The 21073-nt window shown below is 44.8% G+C and overlaps 1 protein-coding gene across 1 annotated transcript; it reads right to left on the bottom strand.

The window, feature by feature from the left end:
• Window positions 1–3604: 3604 nt before the first annotated feature.
• On the bottom strand, window positions 3605–19226 carry LOC149332085 (neprilysin-1-like). Its single transcript, XM_089557468.1, has 4 exons — window positions 19051–19226; window positions 18053–18282; window positions 16550–16693; window positions 3605–3958 (listed from the first exon to the last, which is right to left on the bottom strand). Exons 1-4 carry the CDS (start codon window positions 19196–19198, stop codon window positions 3605–3607), a joined length of 876 nt encoding a protein of 291 aa, XP_089413594.1. The 5' UTR covers window positions 19199–19226.
• Window positions 19227–21073: the final 1847 nt, after the last annotated feature.

Genomic DNA, 21073 nt, shown 5'->3' with positions numbered 1-21073 from the left:
AGGCCAATGTAGCTTTCGCTACAAAAGGAAGCTGTCCTCTAGCGCAGTCCCTTTCTTTAGTGATAGCTTATGCTGCCCATGTTCCGGAGTAGATCTTTATCACCAAATATACGGAGTGCTTAATCTTGTCAACGAAGGTATATATTCACACTGCAAAGCTAATTTGATGCATTTAGCAACGCGAGGAGGCTTTTCGCCCTACTTCACGAGGTCAAGTAGGCTCACCAAGTTTGGGTGAATGTTTACCTTCACGATAACCTTAGCCAAACCATAAATAAAGTAAATATTGCAGCGTCTGGGATTCGAACCCGCGGCGGCGCGAACAGGTCAGCTTCGCTGGCCACTGCACGAGAGCCCAACGCTCTCCCAGCATCCGATCACGCCTTGTGTGAAACTGCTACATACTTTTGAGCTGGGCATTAAACATCGTGGTGTTCTTCAATTAAAAGTTGTTGTCGGACTAACATCGTTGCCATACGCACCTGCCACCCAGCAAAGCAAAACCTTAAGCCAACAACGCTAAACACAAGCTTTCGCACGTCTACTCGGTTTAACTACGTTAAAACCCTACCACTTATTTTTTTTAACGTTTCACCAGAGGTCATGAAGTTAGCTTATAGAGGAGGTAGAAACCTCCTAAAATCACCGTAACGGCTAGAATTTCGTTTTTTTTTTTTTGAAGAAGAAGAAATTTGTTCCCAGGTGGTCAAATTATTCCGCAGCTCTCCACTACGGCCGTTCTTTCTTCTTTTCTTCTCTACCTCCCTTCTTTATCCCTTCCCTTACGGCGCGGTTCAGGTGTCCGCCGAGATGTGAGAAGGGCGTCAACCGGACTACAAATACTGGCCCTGGCCTAGCTGTTACTAGAAATCGATGACATGGAGTCTTACGATGCACAATATCAATATATCAGATCCCCGAAACGAATTTTGATGTATTCCGTATATTTAGCGATGGAAATCTACCCCAGGTGTCGGGCTGCGTAGTCTGCCCAGCAAAGCGAGTGCGCTAAGGACTGCGTACTTCCTTTTCACATCTTTCATATTTGTAGTGTAGTAAGAATCTATTCTTCGCACCAAGTATAACTCCAGATTCGGAACCAAATACTGCAGCTGCCGCTTATTAAGCGCACCGTACGTGCGATTTAATGAAGGGAACAACACCTATTTTAATTTTGCCTATAGCGTACGGCACCCTGTTGGCACATATCTACGTGCTTTCGAGTCCGTGGCTTCGTCATGACCTGCAAACAGCTTTCCATCTGCCGAGCTGGTCATCGAATCAAAACACTTCTTCCTTTCCTTTCTTTCATCCTCTCGTTCTTTCTCAGTTACGCATCTTTGCTTTCTTCATAATGGACTTAGGCTTCAAGAGCGAAGCTCTCTGCTCGTAATGCTTGACTGTTTTATGTTGCCTAAATCGCGCTCTGAAAACTCGAAAAGTACCAAAACACCTACTCGCCGCTGTGGCTTCGTGGTTAAGGCGCTCGTCTGCTGAGCCGGAGTACCCGGGTTCGAACTTTACCGCGGCGGCCGTGTTTCGATGGAGGCTAAACGCAAAAGGCTGTGTGTGCTGTACGATGTACACTAAAGATCCACAGGTGGTCAAATTATTCCGGAGCTCTCCACTACGGCCCTTCTTTCTTCTTTTCTTCTCTAACTCCCTCCTTTATCCCTTCCCTTACGGCGCGGTTCAGGTGTCCGCCGAGATGTGAGAAGGGCGTCAACCGGACTACAAATACAGGCCCTGGCCAAGCTGCTACTAGAAATCGATGTCATGGCGTCTTACGATGCACAATATCAATATATGAAATCCCTGAAACCAATTTTGATGTAATCTTTATCCAAGCCGCCGCGGTGGCTCAGTGGCTATGGTGCTCAGCTGCTGGCCCGAAAGACGCGGGTTCGATCCCGGCCGCGGCGGCTGAATTTCTTTGGAGGAGAAATTCGAGACCCGTGTACTGTGCGATGTCAGTGCACGTTAAAGAACCCCAGGTGGTCGAAATTTCCGGAGCCCTCTACTACGGCGTCTCTCATAGCCTTAGTCGCTTTGGGACGTTAAACCCCATAAACCAAACCAAACCAAACCAATCTTTATCCACCTTTTGAACAACATATGGCCCATCTGAGGCGATTAATTGTTTCTAGATAGATAGCAGCTCCAAGTGCATTGAGTCGTGATCCATTCGTCCGCAAGGCAAATCGTGAGGAGTCCGATCACGATGACTGCACTTTTGCCTCCATCCATCGCGAAATGGAAACACCTCAAAAGAAGTGCACTGAAAATTAGCATCACCGAGTACCGGAATTATGCGGTTTTTCTCCTTCATTATTTGTAGCGAAAGCTACATTGGCCGCGAACTTGCGATTTCGCTGTGGCGGTGCTCCGAGGAGGCACAGAGACCGACCTCGAGCCGTTGCCTAGCAACCGCCGCAGCTGGCGGACGCCGCGCGCTCACTGCGCCATCTAGCATGACGTCACACCGCGCGCCTCGTAGAAAGATATACACGGCCGAGGAGGTCGCAATAGCGCTTGCTTGCGCCGGAACCAAGGCTAGTTTGATTCTTAGTAACAGCAAAACAGCAATCTGCAACATCGGAAAGGGCAGGGTCTCGCCAGAAACGGCTCAAATTCTGTCCGCAGCCAAAATTGACAGCAAGATCACATTAATTTGGGTCCCAGCACACACATCCGTCCCCGGTAACGAGGCGGCCCACATGTTAGCCCGAGATCTCTACTTGCGGGTAACTGTAGAGCCACCCGACCCCCAGGGGATGGACGAACGTTTGCAAACGTACGCGGAAATCGCCGTGCACTACAGGTTAGGCAGGCGTCTAATGCCACCACCAGATCCAAACTTCACCAATACAGAGGCCATCGCCTGGAGACGATTACAGGCCGGAAATTTCGTTAACCCCGTCTGGTTATTTCAAACCACGTTAGACGATAGAAAAGATGACAAATGTAAGACCTGCGGAGCGAGGGGGACCCTCGATCATATAATTTGGCAATGCCCTGGATCCCCGGGTGCTGAGGACAATATTAACAGTAGAGAAGCCTGGGAGGCCCTTCTGCGAAGCGAGGTCCCCGCCGACCAGAAACGAGCTGTCCGCCTGGCGGCTGAAGCCGCGAAGAGACAATGTATCTTCGCCAGTCTTTAGTCGCGGAGGTCCCGTCCCCCGTCACCTAGGCCTGCGTGCCAGGAACGGGGAGTAGGGGGCCTCCTACATCGGTGGAAATAAAAGTTGTTATCAATCAATCAATCGCCGCGAAGCCGCTGCCGCCGTTCGGTATGAGGTCACACCGCTTGCCTCGTCGTTGCGGTCACCTCCGCTCGCTTCGCCAGCTGTGTCGCATGCCTGATAACATGTCGGAGGATTGAAAAGGAGAGCTCGCGTGCGCCACAACCACAGTTGAGGAGGCAGTGTGGCAGACTATCTCGAGGGGAAAAGGGCGGCCACTCTTTCGGTTGCCTTTCGCTCCGTATAACCCAGCTCAGCCGAGCTGAGCCACAGCCATGTTTTAGCATGGGAGGAAACCGGCAACTGCGTTTGGTGAAGGCAGTTGTAGCGCTTACAAACCTGTTTATTTGCGCGACACTACTCTACCAGAACGAGCACTTGTCCGCAGGGTTCATGAAATCGCCAGGATTGCAGTGGAATGTTTCGGCGAACTCCTCCATGTTCTGCAGCGGCACGATGCAGCGCGAACGGGCTGCCCAGTAGCGGCTCGAAGGCTGTCTGCGGTTATCTTCAGATGGCTGGGCACACCATTTGCTGCAGTGCGCCACGAAGAGAAGCTGCTTGCCAGTAAGCGGGATGCCTGGCAGATTGGCCTCGCGCTCATTGGAAGTGAGGCTTTTGAACGCGGCTTGCGCCAGCAGCAGACCCGTGAAGTCGGCAAACCCTTCGGAGTCCACGCTGTCGTTGAGTGTCCGTGCACGTGCCGACGATTCCGTCTGCAAGCGGTATTAGACAATGTTAAGAAAACACTTTTCTATTTTTCTTTTCTACTTACACTAAGAATTTACCTTATTACACGTTCAGACACCACTCCTTTATTAAACCTTTCATTAGAACGAATTATGGTATGCAACTCCTCAACTGGCAAATTCCTAACTGTTTGAATCTTTTCCCGCCTTTAATCGAAATCATTAATTGTTGTTGTTCCCTCATTTCCTTCAGGAAAAAGGGGAAAATTTATTTTCTGTATAAGTTGTAAGCATACCTACAGTATTTGGTCGGTGATGCTGCTTGCGAATAGCATATCATAATCCAATGTTGTCCTGTGATTTTATTATTTTCTACTGCATGAGTTTCTGCCCACTGATTGGTTCTGTATTTTATTATTCAACTTATTCTGTCAATTTATTTTGTACTTAGTTTACACAATTGTATAATTCGACTACTTAGTGCTGGCTTCAACCCCGCTCTTTTTAATTTCCTCTGTAATCGACAGATTGCCTCTGTTCATGTGCAAGTTTGCTTTATTTGCAGTCATTCCTATGTGTGTGCTGCAAGTTTTGTAGGGACATTGGCCCAGTCAGGCGTTTATTGCTATCGGCTTTTGCTTCTGCCCCTTGGCACTACTTGTCTTAAGCACAATAAACAAACAAACAAACTTGCACTTGATAGCATCGAAGGGGCTCTGAGCCGCCTTTCGCGCTACGTGAGTTGAGAGATGCTGCGGATAGAATACGCCGTCATTAGTGCGCCAAACCTGCCCCACGGTCGCATGCGGCAGAAAATTGCTCAAACCTTGAACACAACCAACAATAAGATAGCGCAGACCATACTGGACACCAGTCTTTCGTGCAGCTGAAAATATTGAACCATAAGCGGGACAGCGCTAACCACAGATGTAATGGTATGCTAGCTACGTACAACCTCGTCAGACACCACGGGTTTTATTCTTGAAATTCGTTTTTCACCACGTTTTATACAAACGCGTCAGTTCTGCGGCCGGAATTTCGTTGAAAGATAGGCAGTACACCGCGTGCTCGCACGCAGACACTTTTTCATCAAATCTGTAGCGTAAGAGACGCTATGAGCAGCATCTCAAATTAGTTACTTTGTCTAAATCGGCTTCTGCTCTCATCAGACAAATAAGTGCCCATTATCTCTCTAGTAAACATGAGCTCTTCTGAGGTGCGAACAAGACAATCGAAATACGAACAGCAAAACAAAAAGATCTGAGCCGGGGGAAGCTCAATACTATACTGTCTTTTTTTTTACATACAATACTGTCTTTTTTTCTCTCTCTCTCTCTCTTTTATTTTCTCAGAAGTGCCGTCGCAAGGCACTGCCTACTTGCTGTACAGGGGGTTGGGAACCTTGTCAAGCGATAACCGCTTTTATTGCCATCCCCTCGAACACTGTATGGTGATGGAAATAAATTTATTATTATTATTATTATTAGAAATTTCCCTGTCGGAGGTTGGGGCGATTCATCGTCTTCCGGGAAAACGTGACTCTATTCCGAGGGTCCTTGTGCGCTTCACTTCTATTGCTGCCAGAAACAATCTGTTCGATGCCCGTGGAAAGCTTCTACAACTTTCCGAAGCTGGTTCGCTTGAAAAGATATATTTGAACGAAAACCTGACCAGAATAAACCGTGACTTATTCTGGCGTGCTAGGACGAGAGCAAAGCAAATGGAGTACAAGTTTGCTTGGGTGAAGCGTGGCAAAATTTTTGTGAGAAAGAATGAAGGATCGTCCCTTCTTCGAATTATCAGACAAGCAGACTTGAATAACATTGTGTAGCTATCATGGCTGACACGTGCCACCAGCTTCCACGCTTTCAGTCGTTCAAGGACACTTTTGGTGTGAGCGTTGACAATGATTTCACTGTTGTAAATACCAATATCAGGAGCCTTCGGAAATACTGGGAAGAATTCAAGCTTGTCGCTACGTCAGGAATAGATTTCATCGATGTATTCGTGCTGACAGAAACCAATACTTCAGATGCTTGCTTGCGCACATTTTCAGTGCCAGGCTATCAGAGTCGTTTTGTGACAAGGCCTCATCGCCGAGGCGGTGGAATCGCTATCTTCGTAAGTGATAAATTTGATGTTTCATCACTGGACGTGACCTTCGCGCATGCGGAATGTTTAGCGCTGAAGATAACTTGCGGTGCCCGGTGTGTAAATTTGTTAGCTTTATATCGGCCGCCGTGCTCTAGTATCACCCGATTTTTGTTAGAGCTCGAGGAAATATTGAACCTCTGGAATTCCGTGGAAGACATATGTTTGGTGGGCGACTTAAACATAAACACAGTGTGCCCTGCAATGGGCACCGTTTCCGATTACTTGTCTCTCCTGTCCTCATGTGGTTTAAGAAATACGATAACAGTTCCCACTCGTGAGGAAATGGTTAACGGTCGTCTAACTAGTTCATGTATTGACCACATTGTCTTCCGTGCTCCTAACTATTCCTTTGCCTCCTGTGTTATTTCACAGCACTTCGCGGATCACTGTCTGGTTGCTTGTCGTTCGTCTCCTTCTTTTCCTTTATCAAATGCTTCACGAAGCGCTGTTCCAAAAAACCTCATTTATATCACTATAGATGACCACAAAGTCTTAGATAGCTTGATCAGCAGTTTTAATTGGTTAGCCATAACTGAGGCTAATTCGCCAGAGAAGGTCTATAGTATCTTCTGCGACCAAATAAGAAAATTTGAGGGCAATTCTAAACGTGTCGTAATAAAAAAGCGCCGAAGAGATTATAACTGGTTGACCGCTGACGTAATGCGTGCCATTTCATACAGAGACATACTTTGGAGACGATGCAAACGTGTACCAAAAAATCAAGCCTTACGACTGGAATATAAGGCCGCAAGAAACAGGGTGGTCGCTCTACTAAGGTCCACGAAGCGCCAGTACTTTTTTCAAAAATTTCGCCAGTCTTCAAGGAATGCTGCTAAAACGTGGTCACTGATAAACCATCTTCGTGGCAAAAATTCCGCAAATACCTCCCCGCTTTCTTTCTTTCCGGGTGATTGCATCGAAATCGCTGATAGCTTTAATCGTTTTTTTTGCGCTGTCCTCAGAGAAAGCATCTTCCAGTCGGGCATACCAATGCACGTTGAAAGAATCAAACTCTGCGTCCGCTTTTCTAGCCAGCATTACGAAACAAGACCTACATGATATAATCTTTAGCTTCAAGCGAAATAAACCTCCTGGTATTGACGGCTTGTCAGCAGATTTGCTCCAAAGGAATTTCGAGGCATTGTCTGATCTCCTGATCTACATGCTGAACGGTTTTCTACACACTGCGTGTTTTCCAGATGAACTTAAAACTGCTGTAGTTAAGCCGTTGTTTAAAGGAGGACAGAAAGACGACATGAAAAACTATCGACCCATCTCGATCTTGCCTATACTTTCCCACATAATCGAAAAATTTCTTTTGAGATCCATGTCATCCTTTGTTGAAAAATTTTCTATTTTGTCAACCCGTCAGTTTGGTTTCATTCCCGGTCGTGGTACTGTAGCTCTTCTGGAAGAATTCTCAGATGAACTTTTCTCAGCTTTCGATCAAAATTTGTTCAGTGTTGCTTTATTTTTAGACATTTCAAAAGCTTTTGAAACAGTTCATCACGGCATTTTATTAGAAAAACTGCACTCCATGGGTTTCAGAGGTCCGTTTTACGATGTGCTCAAGCATTATCTTTCCGGTCGATCACAGGTTGTTGTGTTAGACGGGATGACAAATGTAAGTAGCAAACTTCCATTGCAGGCCGGAGTTCCGCAGGGCTCCATATTATCACCCCTTCTGTTCAATCTGTTTGTTAATGACTTATCCGAAGTAATTTCCAAAGGTCTAATATTTCAATACGCCGACGACACTGTTCTGCTTTCCAAACACTTTTCTTACAACACGGCCATTACTAATCTCCAGAATAACACACACAAAACAATAACTTGGTTCACTAATAACTGTTTGGAAGTTAACCCGGTAAAAACAAAACTCGTTTGCTTCAGATCCCCATTAAAACTACCAGCTATAGATGCGCCGGTTTTTCTACATATTCACAACTGCTTTCCCTGTCGGTGCGTGCCGCTCACCTATGTGAATTCGGTAAAATACTTGGCAGTCTTCTTCGACAGTGATATGTCTTGGCACAGCCAGCTATCACACGTCTGCGATAGGCTAAGGAGCGCAGCCTGGTTGTTTTTCCATATAAAATCAATTGTTCCTTTTCGCATCAAAAAAAAATATTGCGCATGCTCTGGTGTACAGCATTCTCCGATATGGAATTACTATTTTTACTTTTTGCTCAGCCAGATGGCAAAACAGAGTTGACACTTTTTTACGAAACATACTGACAAATATAGCATATAACGCCCCCTTTTCTGTATCCGATAACATTTTCACAGCCCTTGGTCTTCCATCCTTTCGAACGCTCTTTCTACAGACTGTTGTGGTACGGCATTTCTGGGACAGCAATTTCAAAGTGCATCATGTAGCTTCCCGAAGCCTGCGTAGTACCATTCGTTTTAAGGTACCGCGCTCCTCAACAAGGTATGGAGAAGCCAGGCGCTGTGTTTATGTTCCCCAAATTTTTAATGATTTGCCAGAGGAGGTGCTTTCCGCAACATCAAAAAAAGCATTAAAAATCATGGTTCAGTCACTGTAACACGGTTATTATTTGTCTTAATTTTCATGATCAGGCACGAAGTGTTAAATTACTATTGTGTTAACCTTGGCTCTTGCAGTTTATTTTTATGTCTTGTTGATGTCACTTACCTGAACTGTTACACCTTGGTCACTACTCATTTCGTGTTATTGTTTTGATATGTTGTGTTAATATTATGCTCATATTTCATGTTTGTTGCACGTCCGCCTGCCGACTTTGCCAGGCCTAGTCCCTCAAGCCACTAGAGGCTTTGACAGGCCCGTTTCTTTATTCTGTATTTACTATGTGCAATAAAAGATGTTATTATTATTATTATTATTATTATTATTATTATTATTATTATTATTATTATTATTATTATTATTATTATTATTATTATTATTATTATTATTATTATTATTGTTATTATTATTATTATTGTTGTTGTTAATGTTGTTAAAACAATGTTAATTATTGTTAAAACAATTCTTAATGCTTTGGCGTACAGTGTATTAAGATATGGTATTACTATCTTTGGCTTTTGCTCGGACCGCTGGATTTGCAGGATAGACTGCATTTTAAAAAATATTCTGAAAAACGTAGCTTATAACACTCCTACTATGTCAGCTGAAAATATCTTCCGTGAAATAGGGCTCCCAAACTTCATATCTTTGTTCGTTGATACAGTTGTGCTTAAGCATTACTGGTCCAGTGAATTTAAACGGGAATATACCCCGACGAGACATTTCAGGAAACATAACCGGTACATAATTCCTCGTTCAAACACGAGGTATGGTGCGGCCAGGCGTTGCGCTTATGTGCCGGCTACTTTTAACAAATTGCCGGATGAAACCTTCACGGCTAGTTCTAGAGGCAAACTTCGAGAATTATTGCAGAATGAATGGTAGAGTTTCTGGTTTAGTGCAATCTGTTTTGTTTTGTCTGATTTTGCGCCTTTATGCTGCTTTCAGTTTTGTTTTGTATGGACTCACTAATTTTTAGTATGCTCTTTTTCATATTTATTGTTTTCGTTTTTTCTTTGTCTATGTACGCATTTTCACGCTTTTCAGTCACTATGCATTTTTTTAGGCACGGTCCTACAAGCCATCTAAAGGCTTAGACCGGCCTGTCTCGCCTGTAGTGCTATTGAAGGTGACAAAATTAATTATTATTATTATTATTATTATTATTATTATTATTATTATTATTATTATTATTATTATTATTATTATTATTATTATTATTATTATTATTATTATTATTAAGTCGGCAGTCGGCGGCGATTACGTTGCCCAAAGCTGACAAATTGTATTCCTACAGGCGGTGCCCTGGATGCGGTTCCCGTGATAACCCGGACGCCACTATCACCCTCGTCGCAGAAAACGTTGCGTCGCAGCTAGTCGTCCTGCCGCTTCTGGCGGCAAATAGCAACTTGGTCTGAAAACCTGAAGTCATCTGAAAACTACTTAAAGCAACGGACAACGCGGGATCCTCTGCAGTCGGCGGCGATTACGTTGCCCAAAGCTGACACATTGTATTCCTACAGGCGGTGCCCTGGATGCGGTTCCCATGATAACCCGGATGCCACTATCACCCTCGTCGCAGAAAACGTTGCGTCGCAGCTAGTCGTCCTGCCGCTTCTGGCGGCAAACAGCAACTTGGTCTGAAAACCTGAAGTCATCTGAAAACTACTTAAAGCAACGGACAACGCGGGATCCTCTGCAGTCGGCGGCGATTACGTTGCCCAAAGCTGACACATTGTATTCCTACAGGCGGTGCCCTGGATGCGGTTCCCGTGATAACCCGGATGCCACTATCACCCTCGTCGCAGAAAACGTTGCGTCGCAGCTAGTCGTCCTGCCGCTTCTGGCGGCAAATAGCAACTTGGTCTGAAAACCTGAAGTCATCTGAAAACTACTTAAAGCAACGGACAACGCGGGATCCTCTGCAGTCGGCGGCGATTACGTTGCCCAAAGCTGACACATTGTACTCCTACAGGCGGTGCCCTGGATGCGGTTCCCGTGATAACCCGGATGCCACTATCACCCTCGTCGCAGAAAACGTTGCGTCGCAGCTAGTCGTCCTGCCGCTTCTGGCGGCAACCAGCAACTTGGTCTGAAAACCTGAAGTCATCTGAAAACTACTTAAAGCAACGGACAACGCGGGATTCTCTGCAGTCGGCGGCGATTACGTTGCCCAAAGCTGACACATTGTATTCCTACAGGTAGCGTGTCGTTTCCTTTGCCTGCATTCTTAATTTGAAGTTGCTGCCGACGGCACTCTGTGTACGCTCTCTACATGTTACAATGTCTAATGATACTATTGAATGCATTGCTTGCCACAAAGCAGTGCCCGATGATGGCAAGTTCATGACCTGGGCGAATTGTACGCTATCGTACCACTTAGGTCAGTCATGCTCCGGAATTGCACCCAGTACCTTCAATACAATGGGCCCAGCCAAAAGGGACATGTGGGTGTGTAAAACATGCAGAGCAGCAAAAAAACGCGCTGGTGGTTCCGCCTCTCTGGTGGATGCTTCCGATGCTGATGAAGGTGCAGGCATGGATTCAGCTCTGTTTTTGGAACTGCTCGAGATAAAGAAGAGTCTAGAATGTCTACCGGAGCTTAACAAAAAGGTTGACTCATTGCTCCTCTTGAAAGCCGAAGTTGTCAGCTTAACCCAGTGAGTTCGTGAACTGGAGGACGCGGTCACTTTCGTAGCAAAACAATATGATTCCATTCTTGACGAAACGAAGACCGCCAAGGAACAAGCCACGTCTAGAGACGCTGAGATAACCGCCCTCCGAGCAACAGTTCAGGCACAAGCCGAACAGCTAGAGCGGCTACAGGTTGACCTTAATGAGAGCGAGCAATACAGCCGCAACATGAACTTAGAAATCCATGGTCTGCCGGAAAAAGAAAACGAAAATCTGAAGGAAATGCTAAGCGATATCGCTGAAAAACTAAACCTTCAGAAATTTTCCCTGTCGGAGGTTGAGGCGATTCACCGTCTTCCGGGAAAACGTGACTCCATTCCGAGGGTCCTGGTACGCTTCACTTCTGTTGCTGCCAGAAACAATTTGTTCGATGCCCGTGGAAAGACTCTGCAACTTTCCGAAGATGGTTCGCTTGAAAATATATATTTGAACGAAAACCTGACAAGAATAAACCCTGACTTATTCTGGCGTGCTAGGACAAGAGCAAAGCAAATGGAGTACAAGTTTGCTTGGGTGAAGCGTGGCAAAATGTTTGTGAGAAAGAATGAAGGATCGTCCCTTCTTCGAATAATCAGACAAGCAGACTTGGATAACATTGTGTAGCTATCATGGCTAACACGTGCTACCAGCTTCCACACTTTCAGTCGTTCAAGGACACTTTTGGTGTGAGCGTTGACAATGATTTCACTGTTGTAAATACCAATATCAGGAGCCTTCGGAAATACTGGGAAGAATTCAAGCTTGTCGCTACGTCAGGACTAGGTTTCATCGATGTATTCGTGCTGACAGAAATCAATACTTCAGATGCTTGCTTGCGCACATTTTCAGTGCCAGGCTATCAGAGTCGTTTTGTGACAAGGCCTCATCGTCGAGGCGGTGGAATCGCCATCTTCATAAGTGATAAATTTGATGTTTCATCACTGGACGTGAACTTCGCGCATGCGGAATGTTTAGCGCTGAAGATAACTTGTGGTGCCCGGTGTGTAAATTTGTTAGCTTTATATCGGCCGCCGTGCTCTAGTATCACCCGATTTTTGTTAGAGCTCGAGGAAATATTGAACCTCTGGAATTCCGTGGAAGAGATATGTTTGGTGGGCGACTTAAACATAAACACATTGTGCCCTGCAATGGGCACCGTTTCCGATTACTTGTCTCTCCTTTCCTCATGTGGTTTAATAAATACGACAACAGTTCCCACTCGTGAGGAAATGGTTAACGGTCGTCGAACTAGTTCATGTATTGACCACATTGTCTTCCGGGCTCCTAACTATTCCTTTGCCTCCTGTGTTATTTTACAGCGCTTCGCGGATCACTATCTGGTTGCTTGTCGTTCGTCTCCTTCTTTTCCTTTATCAAATGCTTCACGAAGCGCTGTTCCAAAAAACCTCATCTATATCACTATAGATGACCATAAAGTCTTATATAGCTTGATCAGCAGTTTTAATTGGTTAGCCATAACTGAGGCTAATTCGCCAGAGAAGGTTTATAGTATCTTCTGCGACCAAATAAGAAAATTTGAGGGCAATTCTAAACGTGTCGTAATAAAAAAGCGCCGAAGAGATTATAACTGGTTGACCGCTGACGTAATGCGTGCCATTTCATACAGAGACGTACTTTGGAGACGATGCAAACGTGTACCAAGAAATCAAGCCTTACGACTGGAATATAAAGCCGCAAGAAACAGGGTGGTCGCTCTACTAAGGTCCACGAAGCGCCAGTACTTTTTTCAGAAATTTCGCCAGTCGTCAAGGAATGCTGCTAAAACGTGGTCACTGATAAACCATCTTCGTGGCAAGAATTCCGCAAGTACCTCCCCGCTTTTTTTTCTTTCCGGGAGATTGCATCGAAGTCGCTGATAGCTTTAATAGTTTTTTTGCACTGTCCTCAGAGAAAGCATCTTCCAGTCGGACATACCAATGCACGTTGAAAGAATCAAACTCTGCGTCCGCTTTTCTAGCCAGCATTACGAAACAAGACTTACATGATATAATCTTTAGCTTCAAGCGAAATAAACCTCCTGGTATTGACGGCTTGTCAGCAGATTTGCTCCAAAGGAATTTCGAGGCATTGTCTGATGTCCTGATTTACATGCTGAACGGTTTTCTACACACTGCATTTTTCCAGATGAACTTAAAACTGCTGTAGTTAAGCCGTTATTTAAAGGAGGACAGAAAGACGACATGAAAAACTATCGACTCATCTCGATCTTGCCTATACTTTCCCACATAATCGAAAAATTTCTTTTGAGATCCATGTCATCCTTTGCTGAAAAATTTTCTATTTTGTCAACCCGTCAGTTTGGTTTTGTTCCCGGTCGTGGTACTGTAGCTCTTCTGGAAGAGTTCTCAGATCAACTTTTCTCAGCTTTCGATCAAAATTTGTTCAGTGTTGCTTTATTTTTAGACATTTCAAAAGCTTTTGAAACAGTTCATCACGGCATTTTATTAGAAAAGCTGCACTCCATGGGTTTCAGAGGTCCGTTTTACGATGTGCTCAAGAATTATCTTTCCGGTCGATCACAAGTTGTTGTGTTAGACGGGATGACAAATGTAAGTAGTAAACTTCCATTGAAGGCCGGTGTTCCGCAGGGTTCCATATTATCACCCCTTCTGTTCAATCTGTTTGTTAATGACTTATCCGAAGTAATTTCCAAAGGTCTAATATTTCAATACGCCGACGACACTGTTCTGCTTTCCAAACACTTTTCTTACAACACGGCCATTACTAATCTCCAGAATAACATACACAAAATAATAACTTGGTTCACTAATAACTGTTTGGAAGTTAACCCGGTAAAAACAAAACTCGTTTGCTTCAGATCCCCATTAAAACTACCAGCTATAGATGCGCCGGTTTTTCTACATATTCACAACTGCTTTCCCTGTCGGTGCGTGCCGCTCACCTATGTGAATTCGGTAAAATACTTGGGAGTCTTCTTCGACAGTGATATGTCTTGGCACAGCCAGCTATCACACGTTTGCGATAGGCTAAGGAGCGCAGCCTGGTTGTTTTTCCATATAAAATCAATTGTTCCTTTTCACATAAAAAAAAAAATATTGCGCATGCTCTGGTGTACAGCATTCTCCGATATGGAATTACTATTTTTGCTTTTTGCTCAGCCAGATGGCAAAACAGAGTTGACACTTTATTAAGAAACATACTGACAAATATAGCATATAACGCCCCCTTTTCTGTATCCGATAACATTTTCACAGCCCTTGGTCTTCCATGCTTTCGAACTCTCTTTCTACAGACTGTAGTAGTACGTCATTTCTGGGACAGCACTTTCAAAGTGCATCATGTATCTTCCCGAAGCCTACGTAGTACCATTCGTTTTAAGGTACCGCGCTCCTCAACAAGGTATGGAGAAGCCGGGCACTGTGTTTATGTTCCCCAAATTTTTAATGATTTGCCAGAGGAGGTGCTTTCCGCAACATCAAAAAAAGCGTTAAAAATCATGGTTCAGTCATTGTAACACGGTTCTTATTTGTCTAAATTTTCATGATCAGGCGCGAAGTGTTAAATTACTATTGTGTTAACATAGGCTCTTGCAGTTTATTTTATCTCTTGTTGATGTCACTTACCTGAACAGTTACACCTTGATCACTACTCATTTCGTGCTATTGTTTTGATATGTTGTGTTAATATTATGCTCATATTTCATGTTTGTATTGCACGTCCGCCTGCCGACTTTGCCGGGCCTAGTCCCTCAAGCCACTAGAGGCTTTGACAGGCCCGTTTCTTTATTATGTATTTACTATGTGCAATAAAAGATATTATTATTATTATTATTATTATTATTATTATTATTATTATTATTATTATTATTATTATTATTATTATTATTATTATTATTATTATTATTATAGCGCAAGTTAACTTCATTTGGAAGGCGCGAAAAGTTTCCATGAGAAGCTGCGATGCACTTTGCTTGTATTCACTCTCGTAAAGCTTAAATGTTCGTGCACCATTGTTGGCATTTCCGCTTTCTTGTTCGCATTGAAGTTGAGTACAGTACGTGCTTACTGCACGAAGATCGCACAGCTTGTTCATTACCTCCCCAAGCTTGTGAGAATCTTGACATTAAATTAGCTCGCCGTCTACATGGCCGGAGGCGTATGGCTGCAGAACACTGCTATAAAGCGTCATCATTTATGTAAATGAGAGAAATTCGCCCTCATTTCTGGAGGAAACCAGTGGTCGTATCGTCACCAGACTGGTGGCTCCTTGTTCGAGATAACCGCACTGGATAAGGAATGTTATCTACTGACTGCACCTGAACAAGTCAGCCACAATAGGTTTTATGTCCCACCATTTTCGCACAAAATTTTTGAGAATTGTAAATTTCTAAGATAACGTTACTTAAACATGGAAGGTGATGGTCCATTCTTTTGATACGTGGAAGAATCGATCGTTTGAAGCGTATTCATCGATCGCATGGAACAGTTCAGACTGCCATACAAAGCCGATGGGGAACGCTTTTGAGGATAGCAAGAACGTTAATAGAAACAAAAATTCAAGGCTGCCGTCGGGTGATCTGCGGAGATATTGACTGTTATAGTGAAATCCTGCATTATATTAAAAAAATTCAGGGTAGCGCTTTGTTGACCTAAAGTGCGGTGAGGCGAACGCCTTTAGCGCGGTGTTGCTGCTTGTGTCACTGATGTGTGGTTAGGATGTTAATTAAGTGCACAATTGTTTGGGAATCTTAAATGCTGGAGACACTGGAGGGCGTTTTGGAGGCGTCCGTCTGATTCGACGCCTTTCTGCACTCTCTAGCGTCCTATACAAGAACTACATATGCATTGGCAGACAGCCTGCAGGCTGCAGGCTCGGCTGCGGAACGGAAGGATGAGGGTTCGAATCCCATCGTGCACAAAGACTTTTCTTTTGTTCTGATTAGAAAAAGCGTGACGCCTCTGCTGAAAACCTTCTGCTGGCAACCTTCTGTCGACAATGATGAGGCAGTAAAGGCTTTCGCCTTAAAATTCCGTTCACCAGCCGTTTTCCGCTCAGAAATGCTTTTGTCCAGACCTGTCTGGTCTTAGTACAATCTGCCAAAGTGGAGTGCGCGTAGAAGAAAAAACTTCTGTTTCTCCTACACTGCAGTGAACTTTCAGGTGTGTGAATTTTTTTTTGTTTCCAAAACTTGCTTGAGATCTTTGCCTACGCGCAAACTTGCGATCAAGCACTCTCAAGCGCACGCGGCGATTTCTCACCCGTTCGAAAGCGGCACGAAGGCAGAGCAGCTTCTCTCGGTAACGCTTCATCGTTGAAGTGTCTTGGAAGTTAACCGGACGCAGCCTGTCGTCGTACCCGATGCCCCGAACGTCAAAACCGTGCATTATTTCGTGCCCGGTGATCTGCAATCAAATATCACAGGGCGGAGTTAACGTTCCCGAAATAGTGGAGTATGTACTCGTAACTATTACAAAATGCTCCCATAGATCTCAGTACGCCTGACTGCACGTTAAAGGGTAAAATCTGAAGGACGTTTCGCCAGTGTCTCTTTAAAAACTAACAGGATGATTACGATTCTCGGTAATGCGGTGCGCTCGGGAGTGGACAGTTACCTTTCCGGAAGACTCAGACAAATACGTACAGTCTTTGTCAAAAGTAACCAGGCTGCATGGTTTGCTTCTCATGTGTATTGTAGAGCCCTCACGGCTTCCCTAAAGATCAAAAAGTTCTTGGAAGGTGAGGACAGGGATTATCCTTACCATACAAAGATTCAGAGCTTGAGAGCTGGCATAACAGTTTAAATATACGACTGAGAAGCAAAACCATGCAGCCTGGTTACTTTTGACAAAGACTGTACCTACCCTAGTTGACCGTGCACTGTGCGATGTCATTGCATGTTACTGGAGCCCTCCACTACGGCGTTCCTGATAGCCTGAATCGCTTTGGGGCGCTAAACCACCACAAACCAACCAACCAACCAACCAAACTAGCTAACACTAACAGTATTTGTTTAAACATGTCCCTTGTCTACATAACGTCCTACGGGTCTTTCTGTTGTTAGCTGCTGGGACAAATGAAGCCGGAAAGAGCAAGCCAAGCGCGTCCGGCGTAGGCTGCAGGGGGGAGGGGGGGGGGGGGGCCGTAGGTGGCGGGGGGAGGGGGCATTGCTCCTCCTCACTCTCTCAAGGTTACAACGGTATCACTTCCGACGCGCAACTCGAAAACGGGCTAATTATAGCTGTGCTGTAAAAATGCCGCCTATCCCACATTGCTGAATATCGATACAGTCAGTGACTATTATTAAAACGGGCCGCAGAAAATTTGAAAACTTCGTTAGATAACTTCGTCGCACACTTTTCGTTTAGGTAGAACTCACGAAGCTCCCCCCCCCCTCCCTTTTTCCCTAGAAGTACTGCATGCGCTTCCGAGGAGGCGACTGCAGGTCATCCCACGACTCAAACCGCGCACACCATAGCCAAGATTACCGGTACACCGCAGCGGTGGCTTACTGGCCAGAGCATCCGCCTTGCAAGCGGGAGGTGCGGGGTTCGATCCCCAGTGCCGCCGGGTACCCACCGGTGATACAGTGGGCACAAGCTTTCGCCCGGTCTGGTGCTCGGATTATTTAGGGTGATATGACTGGGGAAATCGGTCATTGACACCACCTTGAGTAGAAGAAAGTATCTTGTGCCATGGCGCTCTTTGTCCGCACATGCCCTTGCGCCATAAAGAGCTATCATCATCATCATCATCAAGATTACCTGTCCGAGACTTCCGTAGTTGAGTGCGGGCGGTGCCTCAAAGATAAAGATGGGCAGCTGCAAAATTCCCGCGTAGATTTTGACGGTGTTCTCGTCGAAATTGTAGTAGGCATTGACGTACGACGGCCGGTACCTCGCGTTGACGTGTCCTCTGAAGGTGCGAATTGTCACCAGGCGCCGGGCCGCCATGTACGGGGTGAAGAATTCCGGGCCGACTTGTGGGAAATGAGCTGCGCCCATGCGAGAAAAGAGATGACGAGTATTGTACGTTATGTGTCTTAAGATAAAATATTCAGGTTCATTTCATGTTAAAAGCAAGCAGCAGGGATGGTGCAAGGATTTTCAAGTTGGGTTGACGAGGAATAGGAGGGGGGAGGTCGCAAGTGCAATACTTCAGTAAGGCGCGAGGTATTACCGGTTTTGCTCCTACTAAAGATAACCTAAGTGAAATAGTGATAGGAAACGATAACAGCTTAACCTACTTCTATACCAATGAAGTGGCTCCATGTTGCCTTATCATCAAATCCCGTTTTCATCGCAGTCGTAAAAAACGCTGATCCCATGTTGGTCTGATCCTGCCAAATACACAATTCTAAGAACAAATACATGTTTCCCGGTGCGGAAACAACAAACAGCAGTAGGAAGAGCGCCTTTAAAGCTAATCCTCAGAGCAGTGGCAGTCCATAGCCGATGCCTGGATAAATACATTGACCCAGCCACTCAACTAACCGCGGTCAACTATGAAGATCGATTGATCACAATGAAGTAATTCAGAAGTGAAAAAATGCTAGTAGATTAGCAGGAAAGAGAGCGGGTGACCCTTCGAAACAAGTACTAAACACAGCAGGGACCAAATGAAGTAAAAACAGATACAAACGAAGCGCTTGGCTTGTGTGTGTGTTCTTACATGGCACCGTCCCTACAGTACTGCGCACTAACTTCTTTCCTACGCACTAACTTGCCCAAATATCTTTTTTATTCGATTCTTCAGAGCTCACCGTAGAACCTTTCCACCAGGGTTGCGTTGCTGAACTCATCCGGGTAGGACAACTGCAACCGCATGCTCTTCGCCTTCTCCAAAGCCATTGTCCGCACGGGTTCCTGGATCCACGGAGCCTTATCGATCTTGTCCACCAAGGTGTCCATCAAGTCCGTCACCACATGTCGGGCGGCGGTCACCACACCCACGTGTATGTCTAAAGAACGTCACGTCCATTTGAAAAAGACGGTCTTGCAAGCGTAACACATCCGGCATCATGAAAAAAAATTCGCGGGACTGTTTCAGGCATGCGCAGAAAACTGGCTCTAAGCATGGTCAGGGCAGATTGATATTTATAATAAAGCAGGCTGCGAGGAGCAGTTTAATCTTATGTTTCCCACATTGCTAAAGCTACCCCGAAATAGTGCACTACAAAATTTTGCACGCAAAAAAACACCCCTGGAGGACTGCCTGATTTCGGCAAGCTCCAAGGTTAGGTGAGGATAGGCTATAGTAAAGGCAAAACGAAAATAAAGAGGTTTCTTGAAGAACAAGCCCTATTCTCAGATTATTTAGCCGGCCCAATATACTCTCAATGGAAGACCGTTGCCGTTACTTCCACTTTCTTTACTAGTATTTTCCGGTTGTCTTATTGACATCCTTCAGTGGTTACAATCGACCAGATTGCATGCAAACAGCCGGGAAACAAAATTATCGTAAGCCCACAGGTGCTGCTCCTGTCTGCAGTTCAGTTTGCTTGTTTTTTTTTTCAAAGAAGGAAACCATGTCTAATAGCTGTATTGAACAGCTTGACGAGGTCCTTAGCGTCTAGTACAAATATGGCAGCGAAATCCCAGATCACAGCAGCCTTTTACAAAAAGTCACCACATCACTACGCATTAAACAATTGGATGAAAAAAAAGGAAACTCCTTTGCACGTAACATGCTTTGTATCACATGCTCCAAAAAGAGAATCTTGGAGTCCTCACGATAAAAACGCTTAGTAGTTTTGTTAGACTGATGAGTCCGCTCAAAACATTTTGTCAATCTATTTAACGAACAAGGCAAAGTATAGCATAAAGGCTGTGTACTATAACGTTTCCGTGGTGTAGGGACGAACCATTTTTCTCTATCTCATGTTTGTCTGGCAGAAAATTTTCCTGCAGTTTCGCAAGGGCCCGATCAACGATCGCCTGTACAGTCGAGTGATGCTAAGGTTCTGTCCAGTTTACTGCAAAAAGGAACAGAGCTGCAGCTACATAGCACAGCTAAGGCACTTCTCCAAGGCACCCTCCAATTGTGTCCTTCTCGCACCCTGTAATAAATATCAACGCTGCCAGGGTTATTGGTAAGTTTGAAATATGTCTAGCTAACTTCACCAAAGGAATAACGCCTGTCTAAAAAGATAACAGCCTTTTAATAAATACGATGTTACTTTCGCTGCAAAGAGAGCACTTCTAGGTAAGCTAAAAAATGATATATAGGTGTCGTTTTGTCAGGCTTCAAGGAATTTTTGGCTGCCGATCCCTGAGGGCAGGCTTTACCACTACTGATTTTAAGACTGTGATCACGGAGCTCTTGGCGATATTTGTCACGAGTTTGAACTGAGTGTCGAAAAATTTTGCAATGCGATTTTTTCACCAATAAACTTCTCTTTCGCTGCTGCAGTATTGATACTCCTTTGAAAACACTTGGGGGGCCCTTCAGCTCACCTTAAGAGCATGACGCGACGGAGTTAGGAGTTTCTACGGTCGCTTGTGGATCTCGTGTCCTTTCCTTTCAAACTCAACACGTTTGTTGCCATCACATTCTTCTATACAATATATCATCGTCCGTATTAATAGGTAACGCTAATAAGTGTCCCAATTAACTAAGTGTTCTTGTAATGCAATTCGCCTACTGTGCACTCTAACAGGCTAGTACAAGGCCTATAGTTATTCCACTGAATGAACGTTCTTCATGAACGTTTGTTGGCATCACATTCTCCGTCCAATTTTTACCTTGACACGGTGAACTGAACGCATACGCGCTTCGAGTTCTTG

Source organism: Amblyomma mixtum, chromosome 8, assembly GCF_055824585.1.
Source record: "Amblyomma mixtum isolate Tamu chromosome 8, ASM5582458v1, whole genome shotgun sequence".
Lineage (NCBI taxonomy): Eukaryota > Metazoa > Arthropoda > Arachnida > Ixodida > Ixodidae > Amblyomma > Amblyomma mixtum.
This window is presented reverse-complemented; position numbering and strand designations above follow the sequence as displayed.